Below are 17,473 nucleotides of genomic sequence, written 5' to 3'. Positions count from 1 at the left end.
CCCATAGGAAAAACCATTGGGGAGGGGGGGAAGTGCCCCCCCCCGCCACACTTTTCTCTGTAGATGCAGGATCCAACAAAGGAGCAAAAGTGGGGGGAGACTCAGCCTCCCCCCAGGGAAAGAGTGGTGTGGCCCACCTCCTGCTCCCTGTGCACACAGGGGCAGACCATTAAGAGGAAATTACAAGGAGAATTATTCCACCCCTCCCGACCAAAGAGTTGGTATAACCTAGAGGCTCTGCAGCAGCCTGAGATTGAAGGAAACACCATTAGGAGAAAAAGGGAGGGGGAGAATAATTCCCCTTGCAGGTGAGAGAGATGGGCTAAACCACATGCTGCCCGGGAGGAAAATACCACTGAGAACAGATGGGAGGGAATCTGTCCCCCTTGGAGAAGGAATGGTATGACCCGCCGGGAGGGGGAGAGAAGAATCCCATCCCCCTTGCAAGGGAGAGACACGGTATGCTCCGCAGGCTCCTCCGGAAGCTCAGTAGCACGCGCCGTTGCGATCAGGAGAGAGCTTGCCCCCCCCCGTTGGAGGGGGAATGGTATGACCCGCCCGCTTCTGCGCAGGCCTAGAGGACAATGCCATGAGGAGCAGTAAGAGGGGGTACAAGATTTCCCCCTAATGAAAGAGTATGGTATGTTCCGCAGGCTCCTCTGAGGGGAGGTCCCACTAAACACCCCCCCCCCCAGCGAGAGGGTGGTACGGCCCACACGCCCCTCCGGGGACACCGCGGATAATACCATTGTTGAGGGGAGGGGGAGGTACCTCCTCATCCCCCTCCCATCACGAGTAGGGAGAGAACCCAGGCGACTGGGCCCCCCCCCCCTTCCAGGACCCCTGACTCCGCCACCCTTCCCTACCGCCCCAGCCCCTTCCCGCTGCCCAGGCTTAGACCCCCGCCAGCCCAGTCCTCCGCAGACCCCTGCACCCCCAGGCTCGCACCCCCCAGCCCCTCCCTGCTGCTCCCCCTGAGACTCCTCCCAGCCCCCCCGCTGCGCCGGACCCCGTGCACGGGCAGGGGCCGCGGTAACCCCGCTTGCCCGCTGCCTCCCGGCTCTGACCTGCCCCGTCCTCTCCTCCCCCAGGCAGGACTCCTGGCCCCGTCCTGGCGCAGCCTGAGGATGGAGCTGGGGGCTGAGCCGGGCCCCCCGCGCTGCGGGGACACCGACACCCTGAGAGATGATGGCACAGGTGAGGAAGGGGTTAACCCGGTGCCCTTTGGGATGGGGGGGCTGTCTGTCTGTCTGTCTGTCGTCGTCCTTGGATTCTGGGTCTCTGTCCCGTGCTGGGGTTGTCAGTCTGTCCATCCCCACCCCGGGATGCCAGTCGATTTATTCCATCCCCGAGATGCCAGCCTGTCTCTGTCCCCATCCCGGGAGACCAGCCTGTCTGTCCGTCCAGCCCCATCCCAGAACGGTAGCCTGTCTGTCCCCACTCTGGACAAATATGCAAGTGCCGGGACCAGTGCCCACAGGTTTCCCCGATGGAGCCATCGTTACGGCTCCGCACCCACCCACCCCGGTCTCCAGCTTGGTGATCCTCAGCCCTCAGGGGTGCCGCAAGCTCCTTTCAAGGGTGCTGCTCCATGCTGGCGTGGCAAGGGGGGCAGAGCTGCTTCCCAGGATAAACCCAAAGACAGCCCGTAGGAACCTAAAGGACCAAGTGAGCAGGGACCTGTTGCTCCCCAAGCCCCAGAAGGCTAGAACCAGGGGGCACCCACAGCAATGAGCAAAAGACAGATTTTAACTTAACAAGAACAAGGACTTTTTTGTATGCAACGCATCGTTAGCATGTGGGACTCATTGCCCCCGGAGAGGGTGTAGACAGAGTGTGGAGCCAGGGCCTGGATGAACTCACAGAGGACCAATCTGTTAATGGCTGCTGAACAGGAGGGTTGGAGATGTTTCCTTGGGCATCTCTCACCCCAGAAGCAGTAAGTACCAGGAGGGTTTTGAATGGGGGTAGATAGATCCAGCTCAGTGCTCTCCCTTTATCGTATCACCTGCCACAGTCAAAGATGGTGATGCACCATGGGTCTGCCCCAGTCTTGATGCCCTTCTGGAAGGGGGAGAGAGCAGAGGCCAGGGCACTAGAAACCCGCACATGGCTCTGGACCACCAATGGGTCTAAGACTCAGGGTGGGAATAGAAGATGAAGAGGAGGAAACACAGGCAAAGCTTTGAGGAGCCCTGGGATGGACGGGTGGCACAGTGCAGAGAGGAAGCCCCAGAGCCCCATGCTGCCTCTACTTGTCCCCAGGCACGATGGAGATCAAGATGGATGCGGCTGGTGGACTGTGCCAGACGAAGCCCCCCCGGCAGCTCCACATGTGCCCAGACTGCGGGAAGGCTTTCGGGCAGAGCTCGCACCTGGCCCAGCACCAGCGCCTGCACACGGGTGAGAGGCCCTATGCCTGCGGGGACTGCGGGCGCCGCTTCGCCGCCAGCTCCAACTACCTGACGCACCGGCGTGTGCACACGGGCGAGAAGCCCTATGACTGCGGGGACTGCGGGCGCAGCTTCCGCGTCAGCTCCACCCTGGCCCGCCACCGCCGCCTACACACGGGTGAGAGGCCCTACAGCTGCGGGGACTGTGGGCGCCGCTTCTCCCAGAGCTCGTCTCTGGCCAAGCACCGGCGCCTGCACACAGGTGAGAGGCCCTACGCCTGCCCTGACTGCCAGGAGGCCTTCGCAGCTGCCGCCGCACTGAAAGCTCACCGCAGCCGGCGCCACGTGGGCGACCGCCCCTTCCCCTGCCCCGATTGTGGCCGGGGCTTCCGGCGCAGCTCCGACCTGGTGCAGCACCAGCGCGGCCACTCTGGGGAGCGCCCATACCATTGCCTGCACTGCAATGCCACCTTCGGCCTGGCTTCTACCCTTGTCACCCACTTGCGGGGGCACACAGGCGAGCGCCCCTACCGCTGCCCCCGGTGCGGCGCCACCTTCACCCGCAGCTCCACCCTCGCCCGGCACTGCCGCGGGCATCGGGATGGGACCGAGACGGGAGCAGGAGCTGGGACAGAGGTGGGGAAGCAGAGAAATGAGCTGGGCCAGGAGAAAGTGGGTCTGGACCAGGTCATAGAACCAGAAAGGGAAAGCCAGGGCTCAGGGATGGAGGGGTGTCACCAGGGCACAGACCCAGGGGGGCAGAACCAGGGCACAGAGCTGAAGAAACAGAGTGAGGAGAGTGAGTCGAGCACGGTGCCAGAGGAGCCAGGGGCAGAACAGCAGGGTCAGCAGCAGTGCGTAGAGCAGGAGAGGGTGGAAGGGCCCCATCCGAGCCAGCCACTCCCATCCGGGGCTGCTGCTGAACAGCCATACCTGTGCCCAGTGTGTGGGAAGCACTTCTCACGGCGCTCCAACCTGCTGGCACACCAGCGCATCCACGCAGGTGATAAGCCCTTCCGGTGCCCTGAGTGCGGACGTGGGTTCCTGCGCGGCTCCAACCTGCGCACGCACCGGCGCCTGCACACAGGCGAGCGCCCGTATCCCTGCCCAGACTGCGGCAAGCGCTTTGGGGACACCTCAGTGCTGGTGAAGCACCAGCGCATCCACACGGGCGAGCGCCCCCACCGCTGCCCCGACTGCCCTCGGCGCTTCAGCCAGGCTTCAGACCTGGGCGCCCACCGCCACGTGCACACTGGGGAGAAGCCCTATGTGTGCCCTGACTGTGGGCGCGGCTTCTCCCGTAGCTCCAACCTGCTCACCCACCGGCGCCTGCACCGCGGCGAGCGCCCCTACCCCTGCCCGGACTGCGGGAAGCGCTTTGCCCAGAGCTCTGACCTGCTGCAGCATGGGCGCGTGCACACAGGCGAGAAGCCCTACCCCTGCCCGCAGTGCGGCAAGGCCTTCAGCAAAGGCTCCACACTGGCCGGGCATCGGCGCATCCACACGGGCGAGAAGCCCTTTGCCTGCACCACCTGCCCCAAGCGCTTCCGCCACAGCTCCCATCTCACTGCCCACCTCCGTGTGCATGCCCGCCAGCGCCCACTCTGAGCCAGCCCTGGCCCCCACCAGCTACTCATGGAGCAGTGCTGACACCAGGGGAACCAGAATGACATTCCTGTGAGCTGTGCTACCACCAGGGGGTGCTGGAATGACATCACCAAGAGCTGTGATGTCATTACAGGGTGCTAGATTAACATTGCTATGAGCTGTGTTGCCATCAGGAGTGGCGAGAATGACACCGTGAGCTGTGCTGGCACCAGAGAGCAGCAGGATTAGATTACTATGGGCTGTGATGTCACCAGAGAGTGCTAGAATGATGTCACCGTAAACTATGACAACAGCAGGAGCTTTGGAATGACATTGCCATGAGCTGTGTTACCACAAGGGGGCACTAGAATGATGCTGTTGGGAGCTATGATGTCACCTGGGGCACCAGAATGACACCCCACCATGAGCTGTGCTACTACCAGAGGGTGCCAGAATGACATCACTATGAACTTTGATGTCACCAACGGGTGCTGGAATGATATGATGAGAGCTGTGCTGGCACCAGTCTGCTGTGGAATGACATCTGAATGAGCTGTGATGTCACCAGGGGCTTTGGAATGGTGCCACCATGAGCTGTGCTGCCACCAGGAAGCACCAGAGTAATGCTGCTGGGAGCTGTGATGTCACCAGGAGGCTTTGGAATGATGTTACCCTGAGCTGTGAGATCACCAGGGTACCTGAAGGACACCACTGGGAGTGGCTTTTGGGAGCCATGTGACCACCAGGGGGACACTAGAGGGATACACCCACTTCTACCACCCCCTGAAATAGCTGCTGTGAGTCTTGGCAACGGAGGGTGGGCTGGAGGGGTGGCCTTACCCCCCTGTCCCAGGGAGTGGTGGGATTGGCTTAGAGCAAGGGATGGGGTTGGGACATAGGGCTCCTGGGTCCTCTCCTCAGCTCCAGGGGAGTAGTGGGGTTAGGGGAAGAGAGGGCAGGGTGGCAGGGCTGAGCACCAGGACACGGGTACTTCCTGGGACTCTATTCTTGACACGTGTCCTGGCTCTTGGGCCTGATACTCTTGCACATCCCACCATCCCCAAGAACTAGGGCCCTGACATAGGCTCTGTTCCCACTCTTAGCCCTCCCCACCAGCCCTGAGTATCGCCGATACCTGCACAAGCTGTAGCAAGGCCTGTTTCCCCACCAAAGCAGGTGCAATGGGTCAGGGGGCAGGAACCCTCAGATCTCATTTCCAGCGGCCCCAGGAAGGTCGGAAAATTTGATGCCCCTTGCCTGAGTCTGCTGAGAGGCAGAAGCCCCTGCTTACTGCAGTACAGACCCAGGTGCCAAGCAGAGGGAGAAGTGGGGGGGGGGGGGGGGGAGGGGAGATCTGGCTGGTGAATAGATCCGAGTCCTCCCTGCACCCTGTGATGCTGGCGTGGGGGGTGGTCTGGAGGAAGGGGCCAACTGGCAGGGGCTGTGGATTCCCTCCGACCCTCTGCTAAATAAACCTCTGAACTGGCCACAGATGCTTTGAGACTCAAGATGGAGCCCTGGTGGGGCAGGGGCCTGGCCCCAGGGCCTTGGGCCAGGGGTCTTTCCCCTCGGGGGGCATCAAACCCAAGCCAGCCCCAAGGGGAGCTCCCTTGTAATCCTCCCATTGGGTTTTCCTACTAGGAAGTGACCTCTCCTGAAGTCCCCTGACACAGACAGACTGACACACCCACCTCATTTAAATGAATTATCCATTATTATTTGTGTTAGTCTCATCACTCCTCGCACACGTGGATGCCAGGAGCCCAGAGCAAAGCCACAGCAACAGCTGGGCAATGACAACAGCTGGGCAATGATGAGTGAGCTGGGACCCCTTCCCCCAAAAAGGCCTTGGCTGGGGGGGTCTGGCTCCGAGTGAGGAGGGTGTACCCTGTCAACCAAAGCAAGGACAGCAACACCAGCGGCCACAGGTCACTGGAAAGCAACTGCAACGCAAGAGTCCTGCTAGGAAAACAGATGGTCTGTTGGGGGAAAAAAAATAAAGATGGAGGGTGGCCCAAGAGGCTCCAAGGTGGGCGGCCAGCCCTCCACCCCATACTGGGCAGGACTGGGTGAACAGCTGTGGATTGGTGGGGGGGTGCAATACTCAATGTGGCCACGAGGGGGTGGGCCTGCTCCATGCAAAAAAGGGGGGCATGGCTTGAATTTGTGGAGCGGGGGGGGGGGGTGACATTTAGGGGAACTTACCCCAGCCTCGGCTCAGCTGGCCCCAGAGTTTATAGGGTCTGGGAGAGGGAAGAACCCGGGTTAGTCCAGAGACCCATCCTGACCACCCCCTCAGATTTGGGGGGGGTCTCATGGGGGTAGGCTGGGGATGTCCCCACCCTAGGGGATGGGGACGGGTCCTGGGATGAGGCAATGGGGGGTTCCCGTCTCTTACCAAATACCAGGGAATCCATGGAACTCGTGTCGTTTCTGGAGGCTGCAGGGGGGTGAGACTCAGGACACAAGTTGTGGCTGTTTTCAGCCCCCTTCCCCCCACTCCTAACAACCCATTTCAGGATGGGTCGCAGGCCTGTGCCCTCAGTCTCCACCATGCCACCCCCATGCTCCAGGGCTGCAGAGGGAGGTCAGGAAGGAAAGGGCTCCCCAGCCACCACCCTGGGCCCGTCACCCCTTGCAGCCCCCTCCTCACAGCCCCAGGGCCCAAGCGGAGGTCTCCATGGCTGTTCCCCCCAACTTCACCTCGTCTCTTCCAGAGCAGCAGGGCTATGCCTAGCACCAAGACCCCGACCACCATCAGTCCTGCTACGGCCCAAGGGCTGACACTGGCTATGCTGGGTGCTGGGGGTTCTTGGGGGGAGAGAGCGGCAGGGGTGAGAAGCTGGAGCAGGGCAGGGGGTAGCCTAGCTGGGAGGGAAGGCGTGCAGGATGGTGGGGTCCTGGCAGGGAGCAGTGGGGGGCACAAGGCAATGGGGTCCCAGGGCAGGGCAATAGGTAAGACCCCAGCAGTGGGAGAGGGGCGGCCTGGGAGCACAGGGCAGGGTAGCGGGGTCTACAGGAAGAGGCAAGGTATGTGGGGGGCTGCGGGTCAGGAGTGAGGGCACTGATGGGGCTGGGAGTGGGGCAGTGGGCTGCGGGTTGGGAGTGAGGGGGCACCAGTCAGGTTTGGGGGGGCAGGGTGCTGCGGTTTGGGACTGAGGGGCACTGGTCAGGCTGGGGGGCAGGGGGCTGCAGGTCAAGAGGGAGGGGAACTGGCAGAGCTGGGAGGGTGATAGGAGGCAATGTCTCTTACCCCAGGCAGCCTCAAGCGGAGCTGCCAGGTCCCCGTGACTGGCCTGGCACCGCACCCCCTGGGCCTGCTCAGCGGGCACCAGCAGCTGGCCCCGACACTGGAAGTTGCCGTCACCAGCGGGCAGCGTGCCCGGCCCCGCTAGAACCCCTTTCAGCGTGGTGTTGCCTCGGTGCCAGCCCAGCTTCACGGCTGCTGTGGGGAAGCCCCCAGCCAGGCAGGTCAGTACCAGCCACCCTGGCTGCTCCCGGGACGGGTGAGACCAGACTTGCACCTGTGGGGCAGCTGGGGTGGGAGAAAGAGGGCATGAGATTCCCCATCCACCCGGCTGCCTGTTGCCCATATCCTGGGCCCACCCAGGGAACACTGGCCGGTGCCCCACAGCCGTGGAGGGAAGCAGAGGACCCAGGAGTTCGGGGCTGTGGGGGGAATCCTCAACCCTTCTCCCTGCCCCATACCTTGGTCCCAGGCGCTGCGAACACCCACGGCCATTGGGAATACAGCCATGAACCAAGGTGTCTGGGTACGGGGGCCAATCCCCATGCCCCCAGCCCTGTGCCGCCACATACCGTGGCGGCTGACCCAGGCACGCCGGCTGTGGAGGAAACGACCCAGCCACTCCACGCAGGCATCAGTCAGGTAGCGCTGCACGTAGCGGCTGAAGTCGGGCTGGGCACTCCAGCGGTGCTGTGTGACCTCGGCCCAGCGGGACGGTGCCAGCCAGCGCTCGTTGTCAGTGTCAAAGAGGAGGAAGTCAGCACCATCATAGGCAAACTGGTACCAGCCCCGCACCAGCCCGCCAGGCTCCACCATACAGCCGTGCTGCCACTGCAGCGTGCCTGCAGTCCACAACCACAAGGTCAGTGACATGATTGAGGGCTTTGAGGGCAGAGCCATGGGGGACACAAGGCAAAGACATGGGGAGTGGGAGATGAGGTCAGAGCTACTCAGGGACAGAGACGGGGGGTCAGAGCCACGGCGGGAGGGAGATACAGAGTAAGGGCCACAGGGAAACACGGGCTCCAAGGGATGGAGTTGGGCCAAAGCGGGACACAGGGCAGAGGACGGGGAGACATGGGGTTGGAGCCATAAGGGGTCTGGTGGGGAGAGGCTAGGAGATTCAGGGCCCAGGACCACATACCCTGGGAGCGGTTGGTTCGGCGCTGGAGCGTGGCCACGGCATCATTGAACCAGGCCTCCTTGGCGGCGCGGGAGAGCCCGCCCTGGCGCCAGTAGTCAGGCTCCAGCCCATCCCGCATCCAGGGCTGGGCAGGCAGCTTGGCTCGGGTGGCGCGGTCATAGCGGTCGATAGGGGCCCCATCCAGTGCTCCCGCCGCCCAGAATTCCCGCAGGCCCCCGGCGTCGTAGGTGGCCGTGTAGTGGTAGGACAGGCTATGCGACTCCTCCACCCCCGCACCTGTGGGGGCCAGCGTCAGCCCCGTGGCCCAAGCTGCCCAGCCCCACCCTGGCATGGCATGGCACCCCGGATTAGCCTTGTAGCACAGCACTGCCTGCCAGATCCCCCACACTGCCCCCCCGTAGCACAGCGCCCCCCGCCAGACCCCTGATGTGCCCCCATAGCACTCCCTGCTGAACCCGGTTCAATCCCCGCTGACCCGCCACACATTACCCCCCATAGCACAGTACCCCTGCTACCTGCCCCCCCTGCACCATGCCCCCTGCTGGACCCCCTCATCTGCTCCCTGTAGCACAGCAACTCTTTTTGCCCCACTTCCTGTCCCTCCAGCTTGGCACCCCCTGCTGGATCCCCTGCCCCACCACCCCATCCCCTCCCCCTGGCTGCCCCAAACTGCCCTGGTGCCCCTGCCCCCGCTACCCTCTTGGGTCTACCGGCCCCTGCAGTAGGGAGGCAGGGGGCACTCACCCAGGCTGGCCCAGGCCCCAGGCGGCCTCAGGCTGAGCCACACCAGGCACAGGTGCTGCAGGGAAGCCATCCCGCCCCCCCCGCCCGCGAGGGGACCCAGGCGTCACAGCTGCCCCCCGCCCCCAAGGGAGGGGGAGCCCTCAGATCAGAGCTTCTGGGGCCAGAGGCACCTCCCCAAGGTGGAGGAGGTCACCCAACACCCAACACCCAGCACCCAGCTGAAAATGAAACTAGTACTGAGAACCAGGAGGTGACATCACCACTGGGGGGGTGGTTAACCCTGTACTTGGCCTTGAGGCCACCACAGCCGGGCGGGGGCTCCAGCAGGGGCGCTCTGCACCGGGGAGGGCAGTAGGGGGTGCCATGTGATGACCAGCGCTGTTTTCCCCACACTGAGCACTTGCTCGCACCATCACAGCCAGGCCCGGGTCAGTAGCTCTGACCCCATCTCCCACCCCCCAGGGGGCACTAGGGGGTGCTGAGCTGCAGGGGTCCAGCAGGGGGTGCCCTCGCAGGCCGGCAGGGCAGTAGCGGGGGCCGAGGCAGCCGGGCTGGCCCCGATCCCAGAGCTGAGGGCGGGGGCCGCGTGACTCAGCATGGCTCCATGAGCTCAGCCCCCGGTGCTCCCCGCACCCCCAGGCCGATGAGATCCAGATGCAGCCACCGGGGCCCCCATGGCGACTGGGGTGCGGGGGGCTGGGAGAGGGGGGTTCTCTGCGGGGGGGGGTTGGGAGCAGGGGCCCTGGCAGCCTGGACACTTGGGTACTTTGGGAGGATCTGGGGGATGGGGGTGTTGAGAGCCCAGACCCCTGGCTCCTCTGCTCACCCTGGAGGGGAGTTGGGGCTGGTTGGAGGGAGTAGGGGAGCCAGGAGCCCCAGACACCTGGGTTCTCTCTGGGAGGGGAGTTGGGGCCGGGAGCCCCGGACACCTGGGTTCTCTCCAGCTTGGGGAGTTGAGAGGGGCTGGGGGCTTAAGAGCAGTAGGGGTCTGGGAGCCGGGACACCTGGGTTCTCTGCGTAGAGAGAGGGGCTGGGGGCTGGGAATAGGGGCTGGGATCTCGGACGCCTGGGTTCTCTAGGCGTCAAAGCCCCAGGACATTCTTAGCCGTGAAGAAACAAACACAAGTCTCCCCAGGGCCAGAGCCGTTCCAGGGGTCAGGCCCAGCCCAGCCCAGCCGGCACGCCACCTCCTTGGCACCTGCTCTCCTGCACGGCCCCCTGGCTCGGCCCCCCCTGGCCAGGGCCATGCCGGCGCCCAAGAACTACTAGTGAGGCCCTGCTCCAGACCCCCACCCTCCAGAGCCCAGAGAGGACCCAGGTGTCCTGACTCCCAGAACCCCCTGCTCCCAACCCCAGCCCCCCTCCCAGAGAACAGAGGCATGGAGGCTCCCAGCCCCCTGCCCCCACTCCCCACCGCAGAACAGGAGAGACCCCCGGCACCCGGGCAGGGCACCTGGGGGGGACACGGGCTCCATGTCATTCCAGCAACAACAACAGGAGCGCTGGAGCCAAGGAGCGTGGGGCCGGGGCCAAGCATGACTCACCCCCCGCCCCCACCTCCATCCCTCTGTCCTGACAGTGGCTGCGGCTGTCCTCCGTCCGTCCAGCCAGCCAGTGGGCCCGGGCCTGGCCTCTGCACAGCCGGTGCTCCCAGAGCACCCAGGCACCCAAGATTCAGACCCCCTGCTCCCACTACCTAGCCCCACACTCTCCTCACAATGAACCCAGATGTCCAGGCTCTAGCCACCCCTGCACCCACCCCAAAGCCCCCTTCCCCCCACTCCCGCACTAACCAGGCCCTGGTTGCCCAGACCCCTGGGTTCCAGTACGTGCCTTGCACCCCCAGCCCCCTTGCCCTGCTCCCCAGCTGCCCAGTTTCTCTCCAGCTTGTAATCACTCCTCACACACACACTTCCCCTTCCCTAACCCAGGCCCCGGCTCCCCGGATGCATGGGTTCTCTCCAGTGTGCCACTCCCAGCCCCCTTATCCTTTTCCCCAGACACCTGGCTTCTCTCCAGCCTCTGACCCCCCCAAAGCCAGGTCCTAGCTCCCTGGACACCTGAGTTCTCTCCAGCTTGTGGACCTCCCACCCTCTCCCTGCTATGATCCAGGCTCTAGTTCCCCGGACACCTGGATTTCCTCCAATATGTGTCCCCACATCAGCCCCCTTCCCAAGATGCCTGGGTTCTCTCCAGTGTGTCTGTCCCCTGCCCCCAGCCCCCTCCTTTTCCCAGAATATCAGGGCTCTCTCCAGCCTGTGATTCCCCCCACCCTGTCCTCCTGCCCAAACCCAGGCTCTGGCTCCCGGGATGCCTGGGTTCTCTTGAGCTTGTGGACTTCCCACCCTCTCCTTGCAGCCTATGTGCCCCAGCCTTTTCCATGGCACAAATGAACCCAGGACCCAGCTCCCAGACACCTGGGATCTCTCAAACCTGCCCCCCCCACCCCCCGCCCAACTCCCCTTTCCCTGCTCTAATGCAAGCCATAGCTCCCAGACACCTGGGTACTCTCCAGTGTGTGTCCCTCCGTCCCCATCCCCTGCTCCCAGACACCTGGGTTCTGTCCCATGTGTGTCCCCCACTCCCTGTCCCCTGCTCCCAGACACCTGGGTTCTCTCCAGTGTGTGTCCCCCAGTCCCTGTCCCCTGCTCCCAGACACCTGGGTTCTCTCCAGTGTGTGTGTCCCAGTCCCCGTCCCCTGCTCCCAGCCACCTCAGTTCTCTCCAGTGTGTGTCCCCATCCCCGTCCCCTGCTCCCAGCCACCTGAGTTCTCTCCAGTGTCTGTCCCAGTCCCTGTCCCCTGCTCCCAGACACCTGGGTTCTGTCCCGTGTGTCCCCCAGTCCCCGTCCCCTGCTCCCAGACACCTGGGTTCTGTCCCGTGTGTGTCCCCCAGTCCCTGTTCCCTGCTCCTGGACACCTGGGTTCTCTCCAGTGTGTGTCCCCATCCCCATCCCCTGCTCCCAGCCACCCGGGTTCTCTCCAGTGTGTCTCCCCGTCCCCTGCTCCCAGACACCCGGGTTCTCTCCAGTGTGTGTCCCCCAGTCCCTGTTCCCTGCTCCTGGACACCTGGGTTCTCTCCAGTGTGTGTCCCCATCCCCATCCCCTGCTCCCAGCCACCCGGGTTCTCTCCAGTGTGTCTCCCCGTCCCCTGCTCCCAGACACCCGGGTTCTCTCCAGTGTGTGTCCCCCAGTCCCTGTCCCCTGCTCCCAGACACCTCGGTTCTCTCCCGTGTGTGTCCCCCATTCCCTGTCCCCTGCTCCCAGACACCGGGGTTCTCTCCAGTGTGTGTCCCAGTCCCCGTCCCCTGCTCCCAGACACCTGGGTTCTCTCCAGTGTGTGTCCCCCAGTCCCCGTCCCCTGCTCCCAGACACCTGAATTCTCTCCAGTGTGTGTCCCAGAATCTGTCCCCTGCTCCCAGGCACCTGGGTTCTCTCCAGTGTCTGTCCCCCAGTCCCTGTCCCCTGCTCCCAGACACCTGGGTTCTCTCCAGTGTGTGTTCCCCAGTCCCTGTCCCCTGCTCCCAGACACCTGAGTTCTCTCCAGTGTGTGTCCCAGTCCTCGTCCCCTGATCCCGGACACCTGGGTTCTCTCCAGTGTGTGTCCCCCAGTCCCTGTCCCCTGCTCCCAGACACCGGGGTTCTCTCCAGTGTCTGTCCCCATCCCCGTCCCCTGCTCCCAGACACCTGGGTTCTCTCCAGTGTGTGTCCCCATCCCCGTCCCCTGCTCCCAGACACCTGGGTTCTCTCCAGTGTCTGTCCCAGTCCCTGTCCCCTGCTCCCAGACACCTGGGTTCTGTCCCGTGCGTGTCCCCCAGTCCCTGTTCCCTGCTCCCAGACACCTGGGTTCTCTCCAGTGTGTGTCCCCCAGTCCCTGTTCCCTGCTCCCAGACACCTGGGTTCTGTCCCGTGCGTGTCCCCCAGTCCCTGTCCCCTGCTCCCAGACACCTGAGTTCTCTCCAGTGTGTGTCCCAGTCCTCGTCCCCTGCTCCCAGACACCGGGGTTCTCTCCAGTGTGTGTCCCCCAGGCCCTGTCCCCTGCTCCCAGACATCTGGGTTCTCTCCAGTGTGTGTCCCCTGGTCCCTGTCCCCTGCTCCCGGACACCTGGGTTCTCTCCAGTGTGTGTCTCCCAGGCCCCATCCCCTGCTCCCAGCCACCTGAGTTCTCTCCAGTGTCTGTCCCAGTCCCTGTCCCCTGCTCCCAGACACCTGAATTCTCTCCAGTGTGTGTCCCAGAATCTGTCCCCTGCTCCCAGACACCTGGGTTCTCTCCAGTGTGTGTTCCCCAGTCCCTGTCCCCTGCTCCCAGACACCTGAGTTCTCTCCAGTGTGTGTCCCAGTCCTCGTCCCCTGCTCCCGGACACCTGGGTTCTCTCCAGTGTGTGTCCCCCAGTCCCTGTCCCCTGCTCCCAGACACCGGGGTTCTCTCCAGTGTGTGTCCCCATCCCCGTCCCCTGCTCCCAGACACCTGGGTTCTCTCCAGTGTCTGTCCCAGTCCCTGTCCCCTGCTCCCAGACACCTGGGTTCTGTCCCGTGTGTGTCCCCCAGTCCCTGTTCCCTGCTCCCAGACACCTGGGTTCTCTCCAGTGTGTGTTCCCCAGTTCCTGTCCCCTGCTCCCAGACACCTGAGTTCTCTCCAGTGTGTGTCCCAGTCCTCGTCCCCTGCTCCCAGACACCGGGGTTCTCTCCAGTGTGTGTCCCCTGGTCCCTGTCCCCTGCTCCCGGACACCTGGGTTCTCTCCAGTGTGTGTCCCCCAGTCCCTGTCCCCTGCTCCCAGACACCTGGGTTCTCTCCAGTGTGTGTCCCAGAATCTGTCCCCTGCTCCCAGACACCTGGGTTCTCTCCAGTGTGTGTTCCCCAGTTCCTGTCCCCTGCTCCCAGACACCGGGGTTCTCTCCAGTGTGTGTCCCCATCCCCGTCCCCTGCTCCCAGCCACCTGAGTTCTCTCCAGTGTCTGTCCCAGTCCCTGTCCCCTGCTCCCAGACACCTGGGTTCTCTCCAGTGTGTGTCCCCCAGTCCCTGTCCCCTGCTCCCAGACACCTGGGTTCTCTCCAGTGTGTGTTCCCCAGTCCCTGTCCCCTGCTCCCAGACACCTGAGTTCTCTCCAGTGTGTGTCCCAGTCCTCGTCCCCTGCTCCCGGACACCTGGGTTCTCTCCAGTGTGTGTCCCAGAATCTGTCCCCTGCTCCCAGACACCTGGGTTCTCTCCAGTGTCTGTCCCAGTCCCTGTCCCCTGCTCCCAGACACCTGGGTTCTCTCCAGTGTGTGTCCCCCAGTCCCCGTCCCCTGCTCCCAGACACCTGGGTTCTCTCCAGTGTGTGTCCCCATCCCCGTCCCCTGCTCCCAGACACCTGGGTTCTCTCCAGTGTGTGTCCCCATCCCCGTCCCCTGCTCCCAGACACCTGGGTTCTCTCCAGTGTGTGTCCCCATCCCCGTCCCCTGCTCCCAGACACCTGGGTTCTCTCCAGTGTGTGTCCCCCAGTCCCTGTCCCCTGCTCCCAGACACCTGGGTTCTCTCCAGTGTGTGTCTCCCAGTCCCCATCCCCTGCTCCTTGGACACCTGAGTTCTCTCCAGCCTGTGACTCCCCCAGCCCACCTTCTCCCGGACTAACCCATGCCCTGGCTTCCCGGATGACTGCCTTCTTTTCAGTGTGTGCCCCCCCCCCCCCCCCCCAGCCACCTTTCTCCCTGCACTGATGAACCCAGGACCTGGCTCCCCGTATGCCTATGTTCCTTCCAGTGTCTCCGCACCCCCATCCCCTAGCATTTCCCTTCACAGATGACCCCAGGCCCTGGCTACCCAGAGGCCTGGTTCTCTTCCCCCCCACCCTCCCCCCTCCCCTGACCCCCCATCCCCACCACACCCGTCGTTGCCGGACAAAACACCGGAAAATCTGAGTCCCCCCCATGGCCTGGCCTGGCCCCCGGCGGCTGCCCGGGAGCAGCTGGAGCCAGAGGCTCAGAGCTACTGCTCCGTGCGCCGCTTGCCCCAGCCAGGCTGGGATTGGGGCCAGCGCCGGGCGGGACCCGGCTTTTATGGGACTGTTTGTTTCTTGCTCCCCCTGAGTCACCACTGTCGGGGGGGCTGGGGGGGCTGGGAGTGAGGAGCACTGGGGGCTTGGGGGGGCTCAGGCTGTGGGTCAGGAGTGAGGGGCATTGGGCAGGGCTGGAGGGGGCTGCAGGTTGGGAGTGAGGAGACCCAGCAGAGCTGGGGCGGGCCACGGGGCTGCGGACTGGGAGTGAGGGGCACCCGCATGGCTGGGGGGGGGGCGCAGGGGGCTGCAGGTCGGGAGTGAGGGACCTCGGGCGCGGGGGCTGGCCTTGCCTCATCGCTCGGCTATGGCAGCTGGATGCTCCACATCTGGCGCGGGGATGCAGATGTTTGGTTGCTGCGGCGACCGCCGCGCCAGGGGTAAACAATGGCAAGAGCTTCTCTTCCGCCCCCCCCCCCATGGCCTGTGCAGCGACCCGGGGCCATGGGACAGCGCGGGGTGGGCAGCCCGGATGCCTGGGTTCCCCCGGCTCTGGAGCCTGTGGGGTGAGAGCGGGGCAGCCGGGAGCCGGGCACCTGGGCTCTCCGGGCCGGGCAGGGGGCTCCAGGCGCCCGGCAGCCCGGCCGGCCGGCCCGCGTGTGCCCGGGGGGGCGGGCAGAGGCACCGGATCGTTTCCAGGAGCTTCGGCCGCCCTAGAATCGGAGCCAGGAAACTGTGAGGCGCGGCCCGGCCCCGCCCGGCTCCGGGGTGGCGGACACGAGCGCCCTGCCTCGGTGTCCTCTCCTCTCCCGGCTGCCCGCTGACGGGCGGCAGGTGTGAGACCGGCCCCACCTGGGGGGCTCCGGCCGGCCCTAGGGGGCGCTCCGCCTCCGCGGTGCCCCGCCCTCCCGACCTGCAGCCCCCCCCAGACCCGCAGGCCCCTGCCCCAGCTGTACTAGTGCCCCTCACCCGCGACCCTCCCCGCCAGCCCGGTGCCCCTCCCTCCAGACCCGCTCCATCACGGCCTTGCGCTCCCCCCAGCTCCGGGGGCGACTCCTCGGCTCCCCCCTCCCGGCCCCCGGGGGCTCGTTCCGCTATTCCTGACCCATGAGCTCAGCCGCGGCGCCTGACGCCATCCAGCTGGATCCGGGGCCCGGCGGGGGGAGGGGGGACAGGACGCCCCCCGCCCCGCCCCGCCCCGCCCCGCCCGTCTCCCCCCTCTCGCCTTCCCTCGGCCCGTCCTCGCTCCCCTGTTCCCTGCCCCTCCCCCAGGCCCTGGCCCCCTGCCCTGGCCGCACAGAGCCCCTGTGTCTGCCCGGCCAAAGCAAACGCCCGCCTGGACCTCCCCCCCAACCCCCCCTCGGTGCCCCTCACTCCCAATCCGCAGCCCCTAACGACCACCACCACCCCCCCCCACCCCCCCAGCCCTTCTGGTGCCCCACAACCCCCTGCCCCCCTCCCCAGCCCTGCCGGTACCCCTCACTCCCGACCCACAGCCCCTTCCCCCCAACCTCATTGGTGCCCCTCAGTCCCGACCCGCACCCCCTGCCTCCCCCCACCCCGGTCGGTGTTTTACACTCGCAGACTGCAGCCCCTGCCTCCCCAGTCACACCGGTGCCCCTCACTCCTGCCCCCCAGCCCCTGCCGGCACCCCTGAGTCTGGGGCGTTGAGCTGGGGTGGGCAGAGCTGGTGCCAGCGGGTTCAAGAGGCGGCGGGTGGCAGCAGTGGTGGGGACGCAGCTGTCCAGGCAACTGGTCCAGCAGCTCCTGGCACCTGGGCATTTCCCAGGCTGGCTGGTACCTTCCCCCACCAGACAGGGTGGCCGGAACTGCCTCCCAGGGGCTACTTTATCCTTAGGCTCAGGGCCTGGCCGAGAGCATGGACCTTCCCCCCTAACCTGTGCAGCTGCCCCCACGTCCTCTATGCCCCCAGCCTGGTGCCAGCCACGTTTGGGGGCTGCTGGAGGAACTGCCAGGGTTGGCAGAGACTGGGGGATGCTGAGAGATGGAGAGAAGGAGCTAGAGGAGAAGAAGGGGGCAAGAGATGCATGAGAAGGGTGGGGGGATGGATGGATGAAGAAAAAGATAATTGCAGATACATTGGCAGGAAGGATGGATAGAGAAATGGAGAGGCAGTTAGGCATGGATGGGTGGGTGGGGAGATCTGTAAAGAGCTGTGCACTGAGGGGTGATGTACAACCAGGCTGTTAGGTCTGAGAACAGAGAGGGAGATAGGTATGTACAGGGAGGGATGGATGGATGGATGGATAGATGGGTGGGTGGGGTGTATAGGGATGGAAGGATGGATGTATGGAGAGATGGAGTGACGATCAATAATTAGGTACACATAGGGAAGGGTGGATAGATAAATGGATAGCAGCTGGGGAT

General features: G+C 64.6%; 2 protein-coding genes across 8 annotated transcripts; one reads left to right on the top strand and one right to left on the bottom strand.

The window, feature by feature from the left end:
* The first annotated feature begins 233 nt into the window (after positions 1-233).
* On the top strand, positions 234-5,316 carry LOC102574613 (zinc finger protein 436). 4 transcript variants are annotated; one of them, XM_019478844.2, is made up of 3 exons: positions 234-400; positions 1,092-1,197; positions 2,266-5,316. In XM_019478844.2, the coding sequence occupies exons 1-3, from the start codon at positions 332-334 to the stop codon at positions 3,999-4,001; spliced, it is 1,911 nt and encodes a 636-aa protein (XP_019334389.1). In that variant the 5' UTR covers positions 234-331; the 3' UTR covers positions 4,002-5,316. The 4 variants fall into 4 exon arrangements, with proteins under 4 accessions (XP_019334389.1, XP_019334390.1, XP_006269190.2 ...); XM_019478845.2 differs by having other exon boundaries at positions 377-459; XM_006269128.4 differs by lacking the exon at positions 234-400 and adding an exon at positions 466-640.
* Positions 5,317-5,672: 356 nt separating this feature from the next.
* LOC102574843 (class I histocompatibility antigen, F10 alpha chain-like) lies at positions 5,673-16,230 on the bottom strand. Of its 4 annotated transcripts, XR_009455762.1 has the most exons (9): positions 9,116-10,452; positions 8,372-8,647; positions 7,800-8,069; positions 7,234-7,515; positions 6,684-6,791; positions 6,379-6,420; positions 6,186-6,223; positions 5,904-5,959; positions 5,673-5,827 (listed from the first exon to the last, which is right to left on the bottom strand). XR_009455762.1 is itself a non-coding variant. In XM_059715257.1 (8 exons), exons 1-7 carry the CDS (start codon positions 16,219-16,221, stop codon positions 6,198-6,200), a joined length of 1,035 nt encoding a protein of 344 aa, XP_059571240.1. In that variant the 5' UTR covers positions 16,222-16,230; the 3' UTR covers positions 5,673-5,959; positions 6,186-6,197. The 4 variants fall into 4 exon arrangements, 3 of the variants coding, with proteins under 3 accessions (XP_059571240.1, XP_059571239.1, XP_059571241.1); XM_059715257.1 differs by lacking the exon at positions 9,116-10,452 and adding an exon at positions 16,191-16,230 and having other exon boundaries at positions 5,673-5,959; XM_059715256.1 differs by having other exon boundaries at positions 5,673-5,959; positions 9,116-10,451.
* Positions 16,231-17,473: the final 1,243 nt, after the last annotated feature.

The sequence above is a fragment of the Alligator mississippiensis genome, chromosome 11 (genome assembly GCF_030867095.1).
Source record: "Alligator mississippiensis isolate rAllMis1 chromosome 11, rAllMis1, whole genome shotgun sequence".
NCBI classification, from domain to species: domain Eukaryota; kingdom Metazoa; phylum Chordata; order Crocodylia; family Alligatoridae; genus Alligator; species Alligator mississippiensis.
Note: the sequence above shows the minus strand (reverse complement) of the source record. Positions and strands in the feature narration are given on the sequence as shown.